This window comes from Mauremys reevesii, linkage group 21, assembly GCF_016161935.1.
Source record: "Mauremys reevesii isolate NIE-2019 linkage group 21, ASM1616193v1, whole genome shotgun sequence".
Lineage (NCBI taxonomy): Eukaryota > Metazoa > Chordata > Testudines > Geoemydidae > Mauremys > Mauremys reevesii.
In genome coordinates, this window is record NC_052643.1 from 13,485,298 (window position 1) to 13,507,557 (window position 22,260).

Genomic DNA, 22,260 nt, shown 5'->3' on the forward strand with positions numbered 1-22,260 from the left:
GTGTGTGTGTGTGTGGGGACACAATACCTGAGGGAGGTCAGGAAAGCAGTGTCTGGGAGGCCCCGGGGGCAGTTGTGCAGTGGGGCGGGGGGTGTCCAGGGTAGCAGTGCCTAGGAGTGTGTGTGGCTGGGAGGAGGGGCAATACCTGAGGGAGGTCAGCCGCACAGTGTCGGCAGGGACAGCAGTGCATGGGAGCGGGGTGATGGGGGGAGCAGTACTGAGGGGGTGTTGGGGGGAGCAGCAGTAGCTGAGGGAGATTGGGGGAGCTGTGCGGCAGGAGTGTCTAGAGGACTGGGGAGCAGTGTGGGTGGGAGCTGGGGTGTGTGTGTCCAGGGGACTGGCGGAGCAGTGGGGGGACGGGACAGGAGGGAAGCAGTACGAAGGGAGTGTTGGGGGCAGCAGTAGCTGGGAGCTGTGCCGGGTGGTGGCTGGGGGCATAGTGGGGAGGGAACGGGGAAGCAGTACTGAGGGAGTGTGGGGAGCAGCAGTAGCTGGGGGATTAGGGAGCTGTGGGGGTGTCTAGGAGACTGGGGAGCAGTGTCGGGGAGCAGCGGCACTGAGGGGTGTCGGGGGAGCAGCAGTAGCCGGGGCGGAGCAGTGGGGAGGCGGGGGAGCAGTACTGAGGGGTGTCGGGGTGCAGCAGTAGCCGGGGCGGAGCAGTGGGGAGGCGGGGAGCAGTACTGAGGGGTGTCGGGGGCAGCAGTAGCCGGGGCGGAGCAGTGGGGAGGCGGGGAGCAGTACTGAGGGGTGTCGGGGGTGCAGCAGTAGCCGGGGCGGAGCAGTGGGGAGGCGGGGAGCAGTACTGAGGGGTGTCGGGGTGCAGCAGTAGCCGGGGGGGCGGAGCAGTGGGGAGGCGGGGGGAGCAGTACTGAGGGGTGTTGGGGGGAGCAGAAGTAGCCGGGGGGGCCGAGCCGTGGGGAGTCGGGAGTAGCAGTACTGATGGGGTGTGCGGGGGAGCAGCAGTAGCCGGGGCGGAGCAGTGGGGAGGCGGGGGAGCAGCACTGAGGGGTGTCGGGGGAGCAGCAGTAGCCGGGGGCGGAGCAGTGGGGAGGCGGGGAGCAGCACTGAGGGGTGTCGGGGGCAGCAGTAGCCGGGGAGCAGTACTGAGGGGTGTCGGGGCGCAGCAGTAGCCGGGGGCGGAGCAGTGGGGAGGCGGGGGAGCAGCACGGAGGGGTGTCGGGGGGCGCAGCAGTAGCCGGGGGAGCAGTACTGAGGGGGGTCGGGGGCGCAGCAGTAGCCGGGGGCGGAGCAGTGGGGAGGCGGGGAGCAGCACTGAGGGGTGTCGGGGGAGCAGCAGTAGCCGGGGCGGAGCAGTGGGGAGGCGGGGAGCAGCACTGAGGGGTGTCGGGGGCAGCAGTAGCCGGGGAGCAGTACTGAGGGGGTGTCGGGGGGCGCAGCAGTAGCCGGGGGCGGAGCAGTGGGGAGGCGGGGAGCAGCACTGAGGGGTGTCGGGGGCAGCAGTAGCCGGGGGGGGGCGGAGCAGTGGGGAGGCGGGGGAGCAGCACTGAGGGGTGTCGGGGGGCGCAGCAGTAGCCGGGGGGTGTCCAGGGGAGCCGGGCTGGGGGGAGGGGCAATACCTGAGGGAGGTCGGGGGGGGCAGTGTCCGGGGGGTGGCAGCAGCACATGGGGGGCACCGGGGGGGATCCCGGGGGTCTCAATGCGGTGTCCCGTCCCCCATTCGGGGATACTGGGGCCCCCACCTCACAGGGGAGCCTCACACGGCCCCGCCCCCACCGCGGAAGGTCTCGGGGGGAGGAGCGGGGAGGTCCCTCCCCCCCCCCGCGTGGCCGCCGCGACCTCCCGACTCCGAGGGCAGGTCGGGGCTTCCGGTTCCGGGGTCGCCGGGCGGCGGGTCAGAGGGGCCGGGCGCTGCGGCGGAGGCGGCAGAGCGGGGACGGGGCCCCGGGGAATGGGAAGCGGAGCGGCCCGGGGGCGCCTCCTCCTCCTCCCCCCGCGGCCGGGCGGGCGGGCCCCCCGCCAGCCCCGCGCCCGTTAGCGGAGCCCCCCCCCCGCCCCGGGGCCCGCCTGGGATGAGAGGCGGCCCCCGGTGCCGGCCGCGGAAGGGAGCGCGCCCGGCTGCCGCAGGCGCCCGAGGCCCCGGCCCGGCCATGGGCCGCAAGAAGAAGACGCTGCACGACTACGCGGCCGAGTTCAGCGACCTGGGCGTCAAGCGGCACCTGGTGGAGCACGGCGGCCCCGGGGAGAGCTCGGTGGTGGAGACCCTCTACTGCAAGTCCTGCGAGCTGCCCATGCGGGTGCGGCGGGACCGCATCCTGGAGCACCTCTCCTCCGGCCGCCACTACCGCAACCGCCGCCTGGTCAAGCAGCACGGCCTCCGCGCGCCCCTCCTCATGTGAGTCCGGCCGGGGGCCGCTCCGCTTCCAGCCTGAAAGGCTGGCGGGCTTTCTTCTCTAGTGGTGCTAAAACTTCCTGAGTCCTTCCTGCCAATTACACAACACTCCTGCTGCGGATAAACAGATGGCAAACTGTATCCGGTTTCCAGGCAGTAAGGGCCTTGTATTTGTCCATTTCAATTTGGCATAATTTGTTTAAAACAAAAACAAAACAAAACAAAAACAACCCAAGATCTATAGAAATATTTTTACCACTAAGAAGGTAATTGTTTATTAAACATTCCTTTGCAGCCTTTGAAACCCAAATATTGCAGTACTAAGAACTTAGAAGTGAAAATGACCTAATTGATTTTCATTATCAAAGCAGAATAGTGCAAAAATACACTCAAAAGTAAACTGTTTAAAAAAAACCCCAACACACTGTTAATTCAAAGTAGTGTGGTTACAGGTGACGCATTTTTTTCAGAGTTGGTAGTGTGCATTTTAAGATGTGTATGTTGCCTGCCTTATTTAAAGTATACTGACTGGGAAACATTGCAAATTTCTTGAATTTTATGGGTTCAGAGGAAAGTAAAACAAAAGCAACTTTAAGCCATTGGAATGAACTTCATCCATTTAGTTTGATAACTGTTGTTTAAATATAATGATTTAGGTTAGTTCATAGAATAATAGTATGCGCACTTTGTATATTTTGTCAAAGTGTAGCTAATAGCTCACCATGAAGAACCTGCTATTAAATCTTTAAGAAGATGGGAGATACTATTTTCTTTGTGTATAGCTAACTAAATTTAATTGCCAGATAGCATGTCAGTTAAATGATGGAATAAAACTTTAATAAATTTATGATCATACACCTAGAGACATCTGAAGCTCAGTAAAACTTCCTCAGTTTTCTCTTGTTGGAACAAAATCTTTGTATTTGAATAATCCTGAATTATAGCAGCTTCCTTAAGACTTTTGTCCCCTTTTCTCTAGATCTGCAGGTTCAGACCTTGGTACCAGCCTTTCCATGCAACTTGACACTCCTTCCCTGCTTTCTCAGCCTTCATTTATTCTCTCAACCAACCCCTGCATCACCAGCACCGGCACCAGCTATAGCATGGTACCATCTCCACCTTCTTACCACAAGTCCTTGATCCCTGTTCACCCCAGCGCCATCAGCTCCACAACCAGTGTCATGTCTGCCAGAGAAGACCAAACACCCTCTACCTCCACCAGTCACCCGTCGGCATTTGCTGCCCTCCATATGAGAAATGCGCCTGTTCCCTCAAAACAGAGCACCCAAAGACTTGTTATTTCTGAGGCATCCAACAGTGTGGCTTCTGGAGGGTCAGTGGGACGGTACAGCAGTAGTGGGACTTCAGGAAGCAATATTGGTCTTGCCCTCTTCGGCGTGGGGCTTGGTAACAAAGCATTGTTTCAAAGTTTAATGGAAGAAAATGGCTGCTGTTTGCTTTACATTGTGGAGGATCAGTTGCCAGATGTGGAACGTGCCTTCAATACAGAATTCTTGGCCAACACCAGGGTACTACGGCAACAGGATGCCGACATAGTGCTCAATGATCAACGGTACAGTCCGCCAATAACTTCCATGCATGTTTCCTTATTAAGCAGCAAAGAATCCTGTGGCACCTTATAGACTAACAGACGTTTTGCAGCATGAGCTTTCGTGGGTGAATACCCACTTCTTCGGATGCAAGCAGTGGAAATTTCCAGGGGCAGGTGTGTATATAGAAGCAAGCAAGAAGCAAGCTAGAGATATCTAGAGATAACCTCGTTATCTCTAGCTTGCTTCTTGCTTGCTTATATATACACACCTGCCCCTGGAAATTTCCACTGCTTGCATCCGAAGAAGTGGGTATTCACCCACGAAAGCTCATGCTGCAATACGTCTGTTAGTCTATAAGGTGCCACAGGATTCTTTGCTGCTTCTACAGAACCAGACTAACACGGCTACCCCTCTGATACTTTCCTTATTAAGTAATTAAGGCTTTAAGGGATAAGGTAGCACAATCAATCAGCGTTCTTACTCTCTCTTTGGAAAATTTTACTGAAGTTAGGACACACTTGGGGAATCCTGCTTATCTGACCTCAGTACCCTCAATATTACATTATAAGATTGGAACGCTGTATTCCTTTCAACAGCAGGTGGCAGCTATAGGTCTAGTTGAATTACTTTACTAGAAATCCTGAGGATAACACCTTCTAGGATCTCGCCGGGAAGCTTCGTTTAATTCTGTATATAGGGCTTCTGGATGTAGCCGTAGAAACAAACGATCTGTCTCATTTCCGCAGATAGTTTTGTAAGGGATGATGCCTTTGGCCAAATCCCCTTCCTCATGCTGTCATGTAGCATGTTGTCTGTCAGTTTCCCTGCTGGCTGCCACCCTTCCACTGCAGAGTGCCTGGCTTATTTCAGTGGAGGTGAATGTGTAAAGTTCATAAAGCATTCCAGGATCCTTCAAGGTGAAAGGTACAGTGGAAATGTGCAATATTATGTTGTGTTTATATCGCTTTACTGAACATCCTATACAATAAAAACACGTTGGCTAAATAGAGTTCCTGTCAACTTTCAGATGAAGGCAATATTTCAGATTTCTCACAAATCTGAAATGGGAAAAGTGACTCTGAAAGATGTTACTTTACAGTAGAAATTCAAAGGTTAAAAATGGGTTAAATTGTACTCACTGTACATTTTCCTGCAATTTGCTGTGTAAATTTGTTTTTTAAGCCTTTCCCCATATGTTTTGATAGCCTAGAGGGTTCAAACAGGTTTTGAAAGAAATCATTCTAAAGCTTTTTCTATTAAGCTGTGAACACATGCTCTTTATAACTACACCGTTTAAAAAAATATCTAGTGAGGCTACGGACCATGAATTAAGTCAGCGTTCCATTTAAAAACTTTAGTAAATGTAGTAATCCAATCTGTTCCTGATACTGTTGCCCCAGAGATTATGTTCTTGCTGTTCTTAAAGAAATAACTTTCCTTGCTCATAATATTATTGTCGCCTGGGAGTTGCCGGTTTCTTTCCCCACCCTCTTCCTGATGTGAGGAGCTTTTGTAATGTTCAAGAATCTTTTTCTCTCGTTAATTTTGACCCCTGTTTGTTTCAGCAGAAGTTTTGTCTCTAAGTATTTTTCTCTTAATTTCTGCAGTGTCTCTGGAGCCATTGTCTGTTCACCACCTGAAGCAGCCTCTGAAATTGTGATAGATGCTTTACGAGCAGGTAAGGGGGGCTGAAGTAGATCTGCAGCAAATTCTGCTTTCATATATAATGTTGTCCCATTGAATTGGGCCCACTATGTTTATAAAGCTACCATTTGGGTAGAGACACAGTGAACCCCAAAACTGACAGTGTACTAAAAAATGATTGGCTTTTGAAATCTCCTAGATCTCCTTATTAGAGAATTGATCTAAGACATGCTATTAGGGACCAATTCTGTGCTCCTGAAGTCAGTGGCAAAACTGCTATTGACTTCATGGAAGCAGGATCAGGCCCAGTTTAAGTACTAAATTGGCTATTTTAAAAATAATTGTAACATTAAAAACATCCCAAACTGCTAATTTTCCGGTTTTTATATATTTCTCCAGCTAAAGATCAGCCATGTATTTGTTCTGAATGCTTGTTCAAATGAAAATTGTTCCAAGAATGAAATCCTTTTGTGTCTTTTGCATATGATGATTAAAGAACATCTGCCGCAGCAAAACTTTGCACTTATGATCACTGGGTCAGGGAAGTCCGTGTCAGAGCTGGAATTGAGGAGTTTCTGGATCCCGTTCTCAATCTCAGCCGTACACTCTGTCCACTAGAGTAGGGATCCACACATCCTTGTATAGTATCAATCCATCTTAGTGGAGTGATTATCTTGTGGACATCTCTGTTCCCATTTGCTGTCTCATGGTGTAGTTGTGGCAAGTACAGCAGGGGCATACAAGGTAAAGTAACATTAGAAAGTATTAATGCATTTAATCAACTGTAAATGGAGAAGAGCGCCAGCTCTCCATGGACTGCCATCAATTGCTCAGTTGGTCAGTGGTGGTCCATAGTGGTCTAGTACAGTGGTGCTCAAAACAAGTTGCCTCTCTTATCTTTCTGCTAAAATGTCTCAACATTTTTATCTGTGGAAATCATTTTCCTCTGCTGGCCTATGAACTGTACATCTCTAGACACAAATTGAGCTTCCTGGTTAGTGATGATGTATCTATATTAATGCCCTCTGAACAGGACTGACTTCAGTTTTATTTGTAAATTCCTTGTCTTAATTCAATAAGGTCCTCCCATCAGCATTTATATCAGGATTATTATTCCTCTCCAGTGATTAAAATCACTTGCAGTCTGCCTCCTTGTACCTTGCAGCTTCCCTTGAGGCATATACTGAGTGTCTAATTGCATAATTAGGGAGAACTTAGTCCACTGAAGACACTGACCCTAAAGACTTGTAATGTCAACGGAGCTTGTACTGTGTTGTTCTGACTACAGGTAACTGAAATGTCTGTTCAGAGAAACACAGCTAGGAATAAAAGAAAAGCCAAGATCAGAGTTTCATTATCTCTAAAAACTATCACTTCTTGAGGTTTGTAAATAGTAAACGGTAGCTGCTGTAGGTATAGAAAATCATTCAGCTAAAACAGTTTTTTCAGTTTTCTGAAACCTTGCCTCTGGAATGTGTTGACATGTCTAGAACACTGCAGAATATATAATGTTCAGTGTGGATTATGTCCTGCCTTCAATTTTGTATTCTATGACATTTACATAGGGAAAGGCGTGTTTTGCGAGAAGCTACCCAGTTTAGATAGGCAGACAGCAGAGGCTTGTTTTGATGAAGCTGACAGATGTGGAAGACCATTGGTCTGTGGATTCTACAAGTAAGACCAGCTTTATTTTGTTTTCAACAAGAAGCATAAATGTAAAATAATATTTATATCTGATTAAACCTTCCTAAATTTTTCTAGCTACTTAATTCTTTTTAGAGAAATTTTGCTTAGAAAGTAGCTAAACAGAGAGCTTGGTTGACTTGCTGCTTCAAAATTCATTGTTCACGCTTCATAGAGATAACAATCGAATCTTTTCATAATTGGCATAGGATTAAAATTAATTTATTCATCTACACTGGATTGGGTGCTAACAATTTGCATTACAAGAACCTAGGGTAAGATTTTCAAAAGCATCTAAGCATGTTCAGGAGTGACTGAAGGAACCTAACTCACTTATGTCACTTATGTGTTTTTGAAAATTTTATGCCAGATCTTTTTTGGAGGTGGGGAAAATGTACTAGTAACTAGAATTACTGAGCCATACTATGGATCAACTTTGTTGGCCTGTGGTTTCAGAAAAAAAACAAAGTGGGAAGATTTTTTCTACGTGTATACAGTCATCTAATTCAGCAGACGTGGGTTTTGGTAAAAGTTAGACTACTTAAGATCTGCATTTGGCTGTTCTCAGTTGCAAAACTAAATGCTTTGCAAAAATGTCGAGCCCAGTAAAAACACTACAACATTAAGCCTTGTCACAAAGTACAATGCCGCCTCTCAGACAATTTCTGCTTATGTGTATTGCACTTGTTTTCTTTCAAACCTTAGAAATTTGCAGACCTTATTTGTTTGGCTGGTTTTTTTCAATAACAACACTGACAATTATGTTGCAGCAATCAAAAAATAAAATGAGAAGAAAGAAGTAAATAGGTTCTATTTTTTAAAATATCACAGCTTAATTTTCTATAAAAATCATGCCAAAGAGATTTTATATATTTTGAAAACTTACCTTTACTTTGATTGTCTTTAATATTTGTTACTGACTTTCTAACTGTATCCTAAATCTTGTACTGACTGAAATATGCCAGCCCTTCTTCAGTGGACCATACATAATTATAGGGTGTAAATAATAGAGTAGGCTCTGAGGTAATGTTCTTTGTAAAGAACTATGTAACAAAAGCTCTGAGCTACTACAGATGTAATTAAGCCACTGTAATTTGGTGAAATTCACCTCTATGCAAATAGACAGTATAGTACATATGTATTATTTAAATGTAATGTAAGCCCTATTTTGAATACCTTAGGCTGACCTTCTGTATACAGGTGAATTTAGCTCGTTATTCCTTATAACACCTTTTGGAAGAAGTAGTTTTTGTACATTCTAGGGTCGCATAATGGACATCAAAATGAAAGTCCTGTGTGATTTCAGAATGGTTGGTCCATTTAATAGGAGTACATGTAGTAAATATTAAAAAGTGTTCTTTCTCCTTGTGTATATATATATATATATAGAGAGAGAGATCAGGGGTCAGCAACCTTTCAGAAGTGGTGTGCCAAGTCTTCATTTATTCACTCTAATTTAAGGTTTCATGTGCCAGCAATACATTTTAACATTTTTAGAAGGTCTCTTTCTATAAGTCTATAATATATAACTAAACTATTGTTGTATGTAAAGTAAATAAGGTTTTTAAAATGTTTAAGAAGCGTCATTTAAAATTAAAGTAAAATGCAGAGCCCCTCGGACCGGTGGCCAGGACCTAGGCAGTGTGAGTGCCACTGAAAATCAGCTTGTGTGCCCCATTCAGCACTTGTGCCATAGGTTGCCTACCCCGATATAGATCTTAGGGCTTGTCTACACTACAGGTTATGTTGGCATAATTTATGTGTCTCACAAGCTTCTCCCACCGACATAGCTACTTCCTCTCTCAGAGGTGATTTTATTATGCCGACGATACAGCTGCCTCTCATTGGCATAGTATCAGAGGGGTAGCCATGTTAGTCTGGATCTGTAAAAAGCGACAAAGTCCTGTGGCACCTTATAGACTTAACAGAGGTATTGGAGCACGAACTTTGGTGGGGGAATACCCACTTCGTCAGACGCACATGGCATAGAGTGTCTTCACCAGACACGCTGCGTTAAAGCACTGCTGTAGCACTTCTAGTGTAGACTAACCCTAAATCATAAATCATTGTAAATATGGGGAAAGAAGGTTAATTCTAATGTACTTCTGCTTTGTTACAGTTCTGTAAACTCAGTAACTCCACTGAAGTCAAGGAAAGTGGCTCTGAGTTTACACCCAGAATTTGACCCAATATCTTTAGTAACTGTGGATTATTACCCTCCCTGCCTTCCCCCAGCCTTGACCACTTACGTTTTGTTGTTGTTGTTGTTGTTGTTGAAAACTGTTCATTTCATTTTAAGAAAAAATTATCTGTATGCAAATTATATATATGGAAATATATTCAAACACAATATATATTGCATTTTGCTTTGAGTGCTACAGAGGAAGTTGAGCCCAAGCCACAAGGTTGGATCTGAACTTCTCTAAGGTGGAGGGTTTTTTTGTTAAGACCTAATTGAATATAAAACCATAAAGGTGTCTTTTTTAGCTATATATAACTTCCTGGACATTGCTCATCACTTTATTCATAGTGGCTTAGTATCTTAGTTTATATTGTTAGTAAAGAGCTTTAAGGGCAAATACTCATTCTGCTTATTGCCTATGAGAACTTATTATGAGTTTTTGAAAGTCTTATAATTTACTGAGCAATCAATCTCATCAGAAAAATTGGACTTTGTCTAAGTTGGAAGTTGTCTGAAGTCCAGACTCTTTTCTGCTACCCTTAAACATCTGACTGCATGTCAGTGGTATAGATGACCTGTTCTGTACTGAACACTCACTGTTCCACATTGGCTGTCTCTCTGTAGGCGTTTTGATCCAGCCCTGCAGTTCTTGTATAAAAAAGTCCATGACAGCCAGGCACTGGGGAGGATTCATCGGATTTCGACAGTTAGCAGCATATATCCAGCAGCATCTCTTAGCTTCCTAAAAAAGTCAGGTACTGAGTAGCTTTCTTATAGAAGAAGAGGTTGGTTCTGTGAAGGGATAGCAATTTATCTTGCTGTGCATGCGCGTGTGTGTGTGTGCGTGCGTGTGTGTGTGTGCGTGCGTGCCCCCCTAAAATGCATTATTATGTTCCTTACAGCAGGGAATATTCCTTTTGGCCCTAATGTTGATTTTTGACCAGTGAGTATATCTGTATGTTCTTGGAAATAATATTGCTGGTGCTCTTACATTGGTTTCCATGCAGTATAGCTATCTAGGTTTGCTCAGAGGTTTTATAGGAACTAAATGCTAAATCTTGTAGTGCTCATTTTTTCCCTCTTACTTCCAGGTGGGATTTTCTATAATGCTGCTGTACATGATATTGATATTATCAGTTTGTTGCTGGGAGAAAGTGCACCAGATACAATATTTTCACTGGGACATGCGTTCTGTGCAGGTAAAACTACATGGATTGGTGACATTGTATTGGATGTGTTGTTAGTTTCCTAGTCACTGCATATTTCAGTGCTAGAAATTTGAAAATATGTTAAGGGGCAGCTAATGTAGCTGTTCTCTGATGGATCTGTTTGAAAATTGAAATACAGAACAATTCTAGAATGTTGGGCTAGATTTCCAAACACTTAAAAAACTTCACGGAATTCTGGGAATTTCTCAGTGCCTCAAAACTATTATTGTAGAAATATCAGTAATGCCGATTACTGTGAATGTTGGTGATTTGTAAAGGGTTTCTAATATTACCATTTCCAAGGGGTTTCAAACAAAGCTTTGTGCTTAAAAATACCATTTTTTTTAGTTCTTTGGTTAAACTTGACCTAGATAAAGTTGATTATTTCCCTTTTAATACTTCAGACCCCTTTATGGATCTGGTTTACTTCAGCCTGTTAAACTATTAATCAGAGCCTAACTATTTTTAATGTAATATTGGTTGCTGCCAGCAATGGGCTGCCATTGCTACAAGCTGCAATATAGATCATCTTAATGTATGGTAGGGCATTGAATGGCCAGGAATAAAACCAATCAGTGACCATATAATGGAATATGTAGGCCGCATACTGAAGGTCGCCTGATGTTGCTGTATTGTAATGACAAAGGCAAGTATGTTTCAAAGGCAAAAGGTTCTCTCTAAGGTAGGTCATGCTGCTTATCCTGGAGAGTTCAACCCCCAGTAAGTACAGTAGAAGCATCTCCAGAGTTTAGCAGTGCTGAAGAGTGGTGGGGTGGGCTGTACTCTGATTAGTGTAGGCGGACATAAACATGTTCAATATTTACTGTGCTTTCTATTTTACTGTTTAAAGATGTTCTTTTCACCATAACGCCGCTTACGAAATAAGAGCAGCGTTGTGTACAAGAGACTTGCTGCTTTGCTTAATTTCCTAGTCTGAGTTAGTGTCTCTCTTGTCACTCAGATATGGCCTACTTGAAAGATGCAGACACTGTAGCAGTCAGCATGAAATTTCCTAGTGGAGCAATTGTTACTTTGGACGTCAGTCAGCACTGTACTAAAAGCTGTGATCAGAGACTAGAGGTGGGTTTTTTCAGATGAGTCTGTCATGTTACTATAGGTGCACACACACTACACACAACACTACTACTGCAGTAGAAGTAACAATTAATTGACTGTCATGCTCTCAATTTAAAATAAACCACCTGTTTTGTTAGTCCAATTCTGCCAGTGAATGTGCACGTGGTCATTTTTTGGAATTACTGTGAGTTTCATATGGTCACGCAAGAGCAGAATTTGGCCCTGATAGTTTCTCAGCTGTTTCAGGTGCGTTGAGGCTTAAACTTTGTAGACAACCTATCCCTTTTTCCCCCGTAATATTTTTATTGTGGACACAGCAAGCCAAGAGGTAAATCAGAGTCTCACAGATATAAAAGGTACCGGGGGAGGGGGGAGAGGTACAGATCTCTCATTATTGGAGCAAATCTTTTCTGCCTAAGTTCATGTTGCTTTATATTAGAGTTCTTTAAGCTGGATTTGGCGGGGAGAAATGTTTAAGCCTTAAAATAAAAGCAGCTTATTTCATAACAAAGGGAGAGTGGATATACTGTGCAACTGTAACCCAGGCTAGTACAGCGTGTGCTTGTGTCCTCTGTAGTGACTGAACAAGTAATTCTACCTGCTGGAGGAGTTACTCCTCAGGTGGTACAAGCCCATGGTTTATAGATGGTTTTAAGGCATGTTAATTTAGGGATCTTTAACACGTTTATGTGTATTTTTTTGTCCCGTCTCTCCCCCCCCCCCCCATCTCCTAGGTTCATGGTTCTCAAGGAACATTACGGGTAGATAATCAGAATCCCTTGGGAATTACAGAACATGGGACGTCTGTGTCCATATATTCACAAACCCAGGCTGATCGGTACAAAGAAGCATACAGAGAACTCTTTAGACACTTTCTCAGAACCCTCAAAGGTTAGAAAAAATTGCAAACATATGCTATGTCCATTTATTTGTAAGAGTAATCTTAATTTCACTTTAAACTCTAAACACCAGCCAGTCTGAACAGTTTGAAAAGTAAAACCTTGTTGCCCTTAAATAACTCTGAAATCTAGATGGTTGTTTTTAATATTAGAATTGACATTTCTGGTGGCAGCAAATAAAATGCTAATTGATGACACTGACAGTATGAGTCTAATTCTGCCTTTGGATGTCCCACTGTGTCACATGTATATCTGAATACAGAAGTTTTCCCTAAAGCTATGAGACGTAGAAAAAGAGAGTAGATTTTCAATGTTTAGTGTTTAACTTGTTTAAGGTTTGCTGGTGGTTTAAAGCAGCAGCCATAAGCTGGAAATTTGCTGACAGTACAGTTTTCATAGATTCAAAAGCCAGAAAGGATCATTGTGATCATCTAGTCTGACCTCCTGTGTAACACGGGCCAGAGAATTTCCCCAAATAATTCTTTATTGTTTAACAATCAATTAATCGCGATAAATTTTTTTAATTGTGTGACAGCCCTACTTCTAGCATGTAAAGGACCAGTCGCTTTGCAGATTGCATAAGGCAAGCTTCAGGGTGTTCTTGCCTACTTTGCTTACTATAGAAGTACCCACAATAATTAGTTATTTTCTTTCTCCCTTATTTACCATAGACATATTCAAAATAATTAGTTGTTTCAGCAATTACTTGTTCAAGCTTGTCTTCTCTTAGCTCGCATAAGCAGGCCCAAGTTAAGTTAGCTCTACAAAGACTTGGGGGGAGGGATAGCTCAGTGGTTTGAGCACTGGCTTGCTAAACCCAGGGTTGTGAGTTCAGTCCTTGAGGGGGCCATTTAGGGATCTGGGGCAAAAATCTGTCTGGGGAATGGTCCTGCTTTGAGCAGGGGGTTGGACTAGATACCTCCTGAGGTCCCTTCCAATTCTGATATTCTATGATTACCAGATAATGAGAGACACTGTTGAACCATATTTTTATACAGATCATTATTATTTGTATTACAGTAGTGAAATGACTTGCTCATGATCTCACGTATGTCAGCAGCAGAGCTAGGAATAGACCCCAGGACTCCTGATTCAGAGTCCAAAGCCTTATCCACTACACTTCATTGCCTGTAGTAACATATTCTTACTTTTACAGGCAAAGAACCCCCTGTTATCACCAAAGAGCAGTTTCTCTGGACGATTCAGGTAGCTGCAGCTGCTGAGCAGTCTTGGAGGAACGGATCCGCTGTTGACTTGCGCAACGAAGCAATAGACGTGTCTCTAATCAAGACTGAAATAATGTGACACACACTGCTGTTTGAAGTGAAGGCTATTCCCTGAGCTCTGCTAAAGGGAGTGAAGTCTCTTCATCTAGAGAGGTTTCCACTGTTGTCTTAATACAAAACTAAACAACCTTTTTTTTTATTTTATTTTTTTTACGTTTTCACTGGAAACACCTATAACTCGGATACCTTATAGAACTACAGGAGTGTTCAGTACTGGTGTTACCGATGATTCTTAGGACATCATTCAGGACTCAGAGAAGAAATTATGGGAGGCTTTGTCTACAGTGGCATTTCCTTTTTGAAGGAGTTAGTTTCAGGTTCTGAAATACTGTTTTCCTGATAGTGGATTTCCCAGACACTAATCATGATAAGATAATGACGTACTGACAACCTGCTGTTGTGGTGAAGACAGTGCAATGAACATCTTGAATGGCAGCTTGAAAATGAGGTGCAATCATGGTATTCAAAATGAGAGCATCCATTTGGTCCATACTGTACATCTCATTAGTATATGCAGGAATGTGATTTGTCTACTAAATACCCCTCTTCTGAGTCCCCCATTTATAGAACTGTCCATGTTGCTCTTAATTCATTGCTGTGGATTTGAAATAATATACCTGAGGGGTTGTGAGCATCTAACTTTTTGAAAATGAGCAGGCAGGGAGACTTCTTAACAACCTGGCTCTAGAGTGTAATGAAAGAAACTTGGAAGGCATGCTATAAATTGGACTGTTTCACAGAGCAAACCATGCACTTGGGCATTTCTATATGAACACTGCGTCGCTGTTAAAAAATAAAGGTTTCTTTTAGAACAAAATCGTGAATCTCTATACAGTAGCACTGTACAGTGTCTGTTACGAAGAAACAAGTCACCTGGATGCAACAAAGAGAGTGCGATCTATTGACAGTTTTGTTTTCTTTGCTTGAATCCAAATTCATGTTTCAATGTTTCTTCAATAGGGAAATTAAATAATACCTGTTTTCCCTGAGTGGGGGAAGGGAATATGATATACATGCTTTTTACAGTCCGTCAAATTTGGATTACACATCACAGAAAAAGATAGTGCCTTCCATAACAGGCAAGTCTGTTTTAAACCAGGTTATTGGTAACTTTTTATTCTTATGTTGAGCATATTGAAATTTATATATTTGACTTTTTTATTCTTGTTTGTATTTCTCATACCCTGGTTTTCAAGATTTAAAAAAAGTTTTTTTAAAATTGTATTAAAATAACATTCTTGCATTGAATGTGTGAACAACTATATATGTCACATTTTCTCTTCCTGAAAAAATTTCTTAACCATCAATTTTCAATTCTTTTATATATATATATAAGTATATATTACTAAAACTAGAAATAGCTGTGATATTTATAACTAAACACAGTTCTCTTGTGGAAATGGTTTTTTAACAGTGTCATTTTTTTTGAAACCCAAAGAAAGCTGTGTATTAATGATAAACGTTACTGTCAGATTTGTGGTATATTTTCTGGCCATTTATTGAAAGATAGTTTATATATAACCCTCTCCCCCAAATTCCATTAAACCAAGATAGCCACTTATTAAATGAAAGCGAATGTTTTTCTTGGGTTTTTTTCTTTTTGACGTGACTGTTTGATTCAGCCATAGTTCTTCTAAAACTTATACTTTCCAAAATGTAACTTCCTTAAGTATGATCTCAGATTGTCTCTGCTTATATGTTGCAGAAAGTGGCAGCAGTGTGCTAAAAGCTTTTAGAAATGAGGTAGGCTTTTTGTACGCACTGACCCAGATTCATTCACAGCTGCTCCCCAGTCACAGGTGAAGGCTATGTTGTTTTGAATGATGGGATCCTGCAAGCAATTTGCTCAGTGCACTCAAAGCCTATCTTAATTTTACTTTGGCTTGGGTAAGTACTTTTGTCCTTTGCTCGCTTTTATCTTCACACTACTCACTGAGCTTCACATTCCCTGCTCAAACTTCAGGCCAGTTCTGAAAGGCAGAAGGTAATTCTCCAAGTTGTAGATCAGGGCATTAGTACTATCAGATCACCTCCTGGGCCATCTAGTCAGGAGTTGCTTTTCTATCAGAGCTACTGTCTTTCAGACATCTGGTTTATTGTGTTACAAAAAGACAAAAACAAACCACAGCTATAAAAATAACACATTTTCCAAAAGATAACATTACAAAAAATACAATTAATAGAGTTGGAATATATCCAGTAATACTGCTGGAAAAAGCATTAGTTAACATTGAAAACATGAATGATTATTTTAAAAATCTTAAAGCATTAAAGTGCTTTAATTTGCCACTACTTAGAAAGCGCATGTTCACAGCTCAGCAACACCCTGAAGTGCTAATCCCTAAAGAGTACACAAGTGTACAGCTTTCAGATATGGTGGACTGGCTGCTTCCACCCACTTGGGTTGGTGAACTGGGGTAAAAGCCAGTGGAAACTGAGCTGGTCATCACAAGGAGCAGAGCAGTGGTTTCCTGCCTTCCCAGGCTCCTGAGCTGCCAGCGGAGAAGGCGGAATCTGCACAGAAATGGGAAGGGGTGCTGGCACTTGCAGAAGTACAGCTCGGTTTTTCTGCGGCACTCCCTCTGCTAAGACTGAGGACAGTGACCATCCTGCTTGAGAGGAGACAGTAGATCTTCTGAGGTGAACGCTGTACTTGCTCAGAGGTGAAATCCTACCTCTGGCCCCTTTATGCCCGGTAAAAGGCCCTGAGCAGCATAAAGGAACTCTCAAAATCTCACCTCAGGCCAGGGGAGGAATCCCCCAGTGCAAGCACAGTGGAATATAGCCATAAGGCTCTTTCAAGAACCCCCTTGCAAGCCCCAGTGTAGGGAGTATGCCAAAGGCAGGACTGCAGTGTTGTGGAGATTCCAGACAGTGTGAAAGCCCCCAGCTGCTATAATTTAGGTCTGCAGGGCTGTCTAAACTATGGGGCTGTATAGTAGCCCAGGACTGGGAGGGGACAAAGTTGGCTTAAAGCCGCCATAGCCCCTCCTCTGCCTGAGCTGTGAATTCTGTGCTGTGCCTCTTAGAGGTGTCTCACAGAATCTCACCCAGAGAGTTTCCAGCTGACTTGCACAAGTCACGGAGATGAATACATCTGCATGCTTGACTTTCCTGCTGAGTTTTTAAGTTCAATCAGCAGACAAACAAAAGGCTTGAGGAAAATTAACAAAACACCTATCCACAGGAACTGTAGGGAAGGAAGAAACCATTTCCACTCACCGATGTGGAAAATATAACCATTTCACCAGATGGGGATGATTATCAACCGTCTGGGAAAGCCAATTTTTTTTTTTTTTGTACACATACAGGTTAATGGTTAAGGCAAAATTAATGGTGTGCTACAAAAAGGCTGAGTTCTGGCAATATCAGGAACTTTGAGCAAGATTTGGGTGAATAATTGTAATTAATTATATAGACTCCTCTAATTCCTAACAGTGGGGTCCATGGATTTGTCTCTCCAGAATTGTATTAAAAATCCACATGTAAAAAAAAATCATTTTTTCCCAAGTAAGGCTTGAAATGTATTAGGTTTTTGTATGTTTACATGCTAGAGCATGAAGTTAATTTAATTATGACACAGTAGTGTCCTATTTAGGGGAAATTATCAATATTTTTATAGCATAAAGGTACATGAAAATAAATCTCTCTATCCTTACAGCACAGTGAATATACTGTATATACAGCATGGCTATATACACAAATATCAGTTAGATACATGCACACAGTCTGGAATCAGCAAATAAGTTGCTTTTCTGCTCTACAAAAAACCAAAAGAAACAAATACTTTTTGGCAGTCCATCAGGAAAGCAAGTCCTTTTGTTCGTGGGTATCAGTCAGTGGCAGATATCCCTAAAGAAAGTGGAACAGTTGAGGGTTAAACCACTTTTTCACAAGACAAAGGTCTTTATTATTCAGCCATCCCTTAGCAGACAGAGCAAGGATAGGTGGAATGTGGGGCAGGCTAGAGTGAATCAAAGACAAATGTGTGTGTGTTGTTTTTACATTGCAATAGAGTTTGATGCAAAAATGGTCCAGCAAATTGTAAAGTTGCACTGTACATTGGCAAGTGAATATTCCCCTGCCACACAAGGCTAAAAAAACCTCTACAGCCCGTTGAGAGATTTGTGTCAGCTGCCCTTTTTCCTCCCCTTGACCCCTGTCATAAAACCACTGGAATTTTCCTCCTGGGGAATGTCCCAGACCCATGTCCTCACACAGCTCTGAGTTCCCATCTCTTGAGTGAAGCCATGTTAAAAAATATTTCTCCAGACACTCAAAGCTGGAAATGTTTTGCCATTTTTCATACTTGGATTCTATATTTTTCCCTATTCCTTTAAATCTCTGTGTCTGGTCTCTTGCTGCCACACTGCTAGAGACCTTCAGTTGATCTCGCCCTCTGTGAACTCTTCTTTTATGGACTGTTTGCGGGATTTGCAGTCCGGGAGGTCAAAGCCAAAGTCCGCCCACTCATCAGCCCCGCTGCGGTTAGGGATAGTGATGGTGTGACGCACACGGAAATGCACCGCCTCCATGACGCGCTGCCGTTGCAGCTCCCCAGAACTGCCAATGGAAATGGTGGAGGCATTGCTGCTGGAGCGGATAAGCTGCTGGGCTCCATAGTCATGGCTCTGTTTGAGTTCCTGAAGGCCTCTCCAGATAATCATCCTGTACTGCTCTGGGATCTTCAGTGCTCCGAGATCCTAGAACAACATCATCACTAAGGTTGGTCTCTTCAACAATAACTATTTGCTAAATAGCACAGTCAAGATAGGGCAAACCCATGGACCATTAAATGTGTTGATCAATGTGTGGGTATAGCTACAGAGTCAACCCATGAGATGACCCTGGCTTTGGGTCATACCCCATATCATTTTGTAAGGAAAAGAGAATTCCTTTGCTTTAAATGAATCTAGTTAACAGAACGGACAGTGTGAGGCTCACTCCCTTCACTGCAGTTGCAGCACACTATGTGAGGTGTCGGGTCATTTCATTTACTGAAATAAAGAGGAAACCATCATCCCAGTTTGCCTACAATCATTTCTCTCTCCCCTCATAACCTGGATTAAGCCTTGAACTAAAACGCCAGGTCACAAATGCTGACAGGATGGGCAAAGGTTGCCTTGGGGAGCATGATCAGCTCTGGGTGGCTGCTGTTTCTCTGCTCTACCAATATGAAGTGTCACGGGATTCTTGTGCGTTAATCTATGCCATCATATGCACTAACTGATGTTATTCATCACAGACATTAAGTGTTATGGTCATAATGTTAACCAGAAGCATGAAAACTTCAGGACTGTATCATGCATGCCAGAGGCTGCATCAGACAAACCACTTGTATTTGTTATTTCAGACGTATTGAATTGCTGCTAGAGGTCCACATTAACTCCAAACACACAGACTCACTCGTGAGCATTAATTCCATAGGAAGTAAGTATGTAATTAGGGGTTAAAAATGTCAACGCAGACACACAACCCAGCAATCGGTGTTGACCATGCCATACATGTGCTTTTTGGCAGATTAAAAAAAATCACTTACAGGGTTAGTTATTAAAATGTTTCAGAACTAATCTAAGACTATGCAACTGGCCCCAGCTACCAATGAAAAATCATTGTGTCTTCAATAATTATACCATCTGTGTTCTTGATTGGGTCCTAGCTGCCAGACTAGGAGGGCATACAGCAAACATCTTAAGAATGAGATGGGATCAGGATAAGAGCTTTGTCCTGGTCAAAATACTGAGTCTGGCATTTATTTGGGTCTGTCATAGATGAAAAGTGTTAATGAATGATGTGTATGCTGGTTCCATTACTGGACTCAGGGAGCCCCTTGCCTCATTGATGTCCAGACTGGCTGGATGACCTTATAATTTTCATCAGCACCAAAGGCAGGTGAATTTTATGCAAAGTTGGCTTCTCCTCTCCCAAGAGATTGTCCTTCAGCCAAGCAACAGCTACACTAAAACTCACCACACCCGGAGGCAAGGGGTTTAGACACAAACTAGAGCATTTCCCATGTAATGTATCAATTAAAAAAAACAAAAAAAACTGCAGCTCTTGACCAGCCAGCCCACAATATCAGGTCCTGGGGTTGAAACAAAAAATTGCTAAATACAAAAAGCCTGATTCTGACCTTGTTTGTTCTGGTTTTTTTTGCTAATGTGACTCCATTTGGCCAGTGCAGTTACTCCTGATTCGCAAGGGAGGAAGTTGGGGCCGGCGGATCTGAGCTAAAGCTCATCGAAGTCAAATGGGAATCTTTCCATTGCTCAATGGGCTTAGGGTCAGTCCCTGAGTGCTGAGATTCGTTTCAGTAGACATATTTAGTGAAAATCAATTCAAAGTCTGATTTCTGTATCTTTGGCTTTATTTTAGATGTGCACATGAGGAGAACGATTGAACCTGAATTCTTTTTTGTCTGCATTTCTTTCTTAATTCAGATTTCTGCTAGGCCTTGCATCCTACAGCCTGGAAAAATCAACAGTAGAGAATATTACAGTTTCTTTTACGGATTGCACTATTGTTCGAAAGCTATAGGCCTAGAAAGAATGCGTAATTGGGAAACATAAAACATGGGGACTATAAAGCCTGTATGAGAGGTGCACATTTATTTCCTTTATTTGGTTGTCCTCGTTTTTAAGATCAACAGTGGGTAGAAACAAGTGATAGGAAGAGATCTTCCCAAAGCATTTACCTCTATGGTTAGATTCTGCAGGTGGTAAATATTCTGTAACCCTTGTGAGGTGAAATAGTCGATGCAGTTTGGACACCCCAAGCCTGTTAAAAAACTGCAGAAAGAATTTGAAAATAAAGTGGCATTAACTTGTCAGGTATGTATGCTGTGTTCTCAAGTGTCACCATTGTGGCAAAGCACTTTTGAATTCACGTGAGGGTTTGGGGACATTGTAGTGGACTCATTTCTTTCATTTGAAGGCCTGGCAACTCTTCTCATGCTACTATGGTATTATGGGATGCAAGAAATTGGAAGTGTAGCAAGAACCCATTTCAGGGATCCTCAAAACTCCTGGTCAGAGTTTTCTTGGGGCTGAAAAGCGTGAACTAATTTGGCATTAATGTTGGAGAGGTAATGCTCATGGGACCACATTCATCCTAACATAATTCCACTGGCTTCAGCAGTCTTCAATTGTCTCAGTTAAATGATTTATATGGAATTACTCCAGGGATTAATTTTCCCCTCTGAGCAACTTGACTGAGGAAGGGTTGTGGAATTTGGCCCTAAGTTATTTGGTCAGCAACAATTAATCTTGGCAATATAACATTTGGTGCTGGAATATTTTATGTAGCGCGCTTGGCTGCAGCTACAAAATGCTAGCACTGATTGTGCTACTCCGTGATTCTGGTAGACCATCTGGGAAAACATCTGATGTATCAGTTCTTTAAGAAGGACATCAAATCACGGACTACAGACCTGTTAATGTATGGATATAAATCCTCTACTGCAGTTTCCAGTCACCATTGGTCCAAAAGGGGGAAGAAGGAAGATCTGCAAAGTTCTATGCCAGTGTTTGACCTGCAGGGCAAGGGGCCTTTTCGTATCAGTCTGCTAAAGGGATCAAGTTTTGAATGAACTTAGTGAAAGTGAATAAGCCAAACCTCTTTGCAGATGATTTGTGTTTCTAACCAGCAAGTGGCTGGCGAGGACAATTTCTGAAGTGAAAAGTGGTGAGAACACTCTCTGGTTTCATGAGCAGTGATTTCTCAGTTGGAACTAGTGACCAGTTGACCAGTTGCTAAACATATTTTTGAAGGTTAGAGTAAAGGAAAAGAGCATGAACCAACAACGAACACACCACAGGTCCGGTGACGTCCCTACCTGACGAGGCTGGGGTCAGGGTTGTAGGGCGGAGGAGGAGTGCAGTGTGAACCTGAGACCATGGACTGGGAGGAGTGGCCTCCGTTCATGTCTCCATTGGATTGCATGGGGTGGCTGTTCAACATTCCAGGTCCTGAGCACAAGAAAAAGCAAAAGAGTTTCCATCTCATGGACTGTGCCCAAGGCGTACAGGGGAGAACCATTCAAAAGTTTTTGATTTAACTTAACTCCAAGAAGTTACAACTGTCCTTCCCCAAGCACAGAGCCCCATTCTCCAGTCTGCAGGAGTAACCCACCTCAGGGACCAGAATTCACCAATCGGGTGGAGGAGGGATGAAGAAGCTGGAGGTTCCACCCCCACAATCCACAGATTCAGGGGCAACCTTTGCAGACAGTGGCTACAACGTGGATCCGGGCAGCCTGGCTTGGGCAGGGCTCTCCCAGCTACTGGCATGGTGAGTTGTTCCGAGCAATGTAGCTGCATAAGTGACTAATGACCAAGCCCATGGTAACCTACTCTGCTTGGCCTGGGTGAGGGGGAGGA

At 43.6% G+C, this 22,260-nt stretch overlaps 2 protein-coding genes across 11 annotated transcripts in view; one reads left to right on the forward strand and one right to left on the reverse strand.

The window, feature by feature from the left end:
• The first annotated feature begins 1,864 nt into the window (after positions 1-1,864).
• On the forward strand, positions 1,865-15,443 carry LOC120388007 (inositol 2-dehydrogenase-like). 3 transcript variants are annotated; one of them, XM_039509534.1, is made up of 9 exons: positions 1,874-2,353; positions 3,330-3,923; positions 5,511-5,581; positions 7,113-7,221; positions 10,037-10,167; positions 10,504-10,611; positions 11,582-11,700; positions 12,432-12,588; positions 13,753-15,443. In XM_039509534.1, the coding sequence occupies exons 1-9, from the start codon at positions 2,031-2,033 to the stop codon at positions 13,899-13,901; spliced, it is 1,761 nt and encodes a 586-aa protein (XP_039365468.1). In that variant the 5' UTR covers positions 1,874-2,030; the 3' UTR covers positions 13,902-15,443. The 3 variants fall into 3 exon arrangements, 2 of the variants coding, with proteins under 2 accessions (XP_039365469.1, XP_039365468.1); XR_005590477.1 differs by lacking the exon at positions 11,582-11,700 and having other exon boundaries at positions 1,865-2,353; positions 13,753-13,886; XM_039509535.1 differs by lacking the exons at positions 7,113-7,221; positions 10,037-10,167 and having other exon boundaries at positions 1,873-2,353.
• Positions 15,444-15,890: 447 nt separating this feature from the next.
• The window catches only part of TP73 (tumor protein p73), an 80,096-nt gene continuing 73,726 nt past the window's right edge, over positions 15,891-22,260 (reverse strand). For 6 of the 8 annotated variants that reach the window (XM_039509429.1, XM_039509430.1, XM_039509431.1 and 3 more), the window contains 3 exons: positions 21,717-21,849; positions 20,577-20,670; positions 16,021-18,585 (listed from right to left, as the gene is read on the reverse strand). In XM_039509429.1, the coding sequence (XP_039365363.1) occupies positions 18,265-18,585; positions 20,577-20,670; positions 21,717-21,849 (548 nt within the window). In that variant the 3' untranslated portion in view covers positions 16,021-18,264. Of the gene's footprint in view, positions 15,971-16,020; positions 18,586-20,576; positions 20,671-21,716; positions 21,850-22,260 lie in introns of those variants that run through there. The other 2 variants (XM_039509433.1, XM_039509434.1) reach the window with 2 other exon arrangements.

Bases quoted from the DNA above. Each gene is read 5' to 3' on its own strand.
- LOC120388007 (XM_039509534.1), top strand. From the start codon at position 2,031: ATGAGAGGCGGCCCCCGGTGCCGGCCGCGGAAGGGAGCGCGCCCGGCT. The intron at 5,582-7,112 runs GTAAGGGGGGCT...ACATTTACATAG, and splicing joins GATAGATGCTTTACGAGCAG to GGAAAGGCGTGTTTTGCGAG. The intron at 7,222-10,036 runs GTAAGACCAGCT...GTCTCTCTGTAG, and splicing joins TTGGTCTGTGGATTCTACAA to GCGTTTTGATCCAGCCCTGC.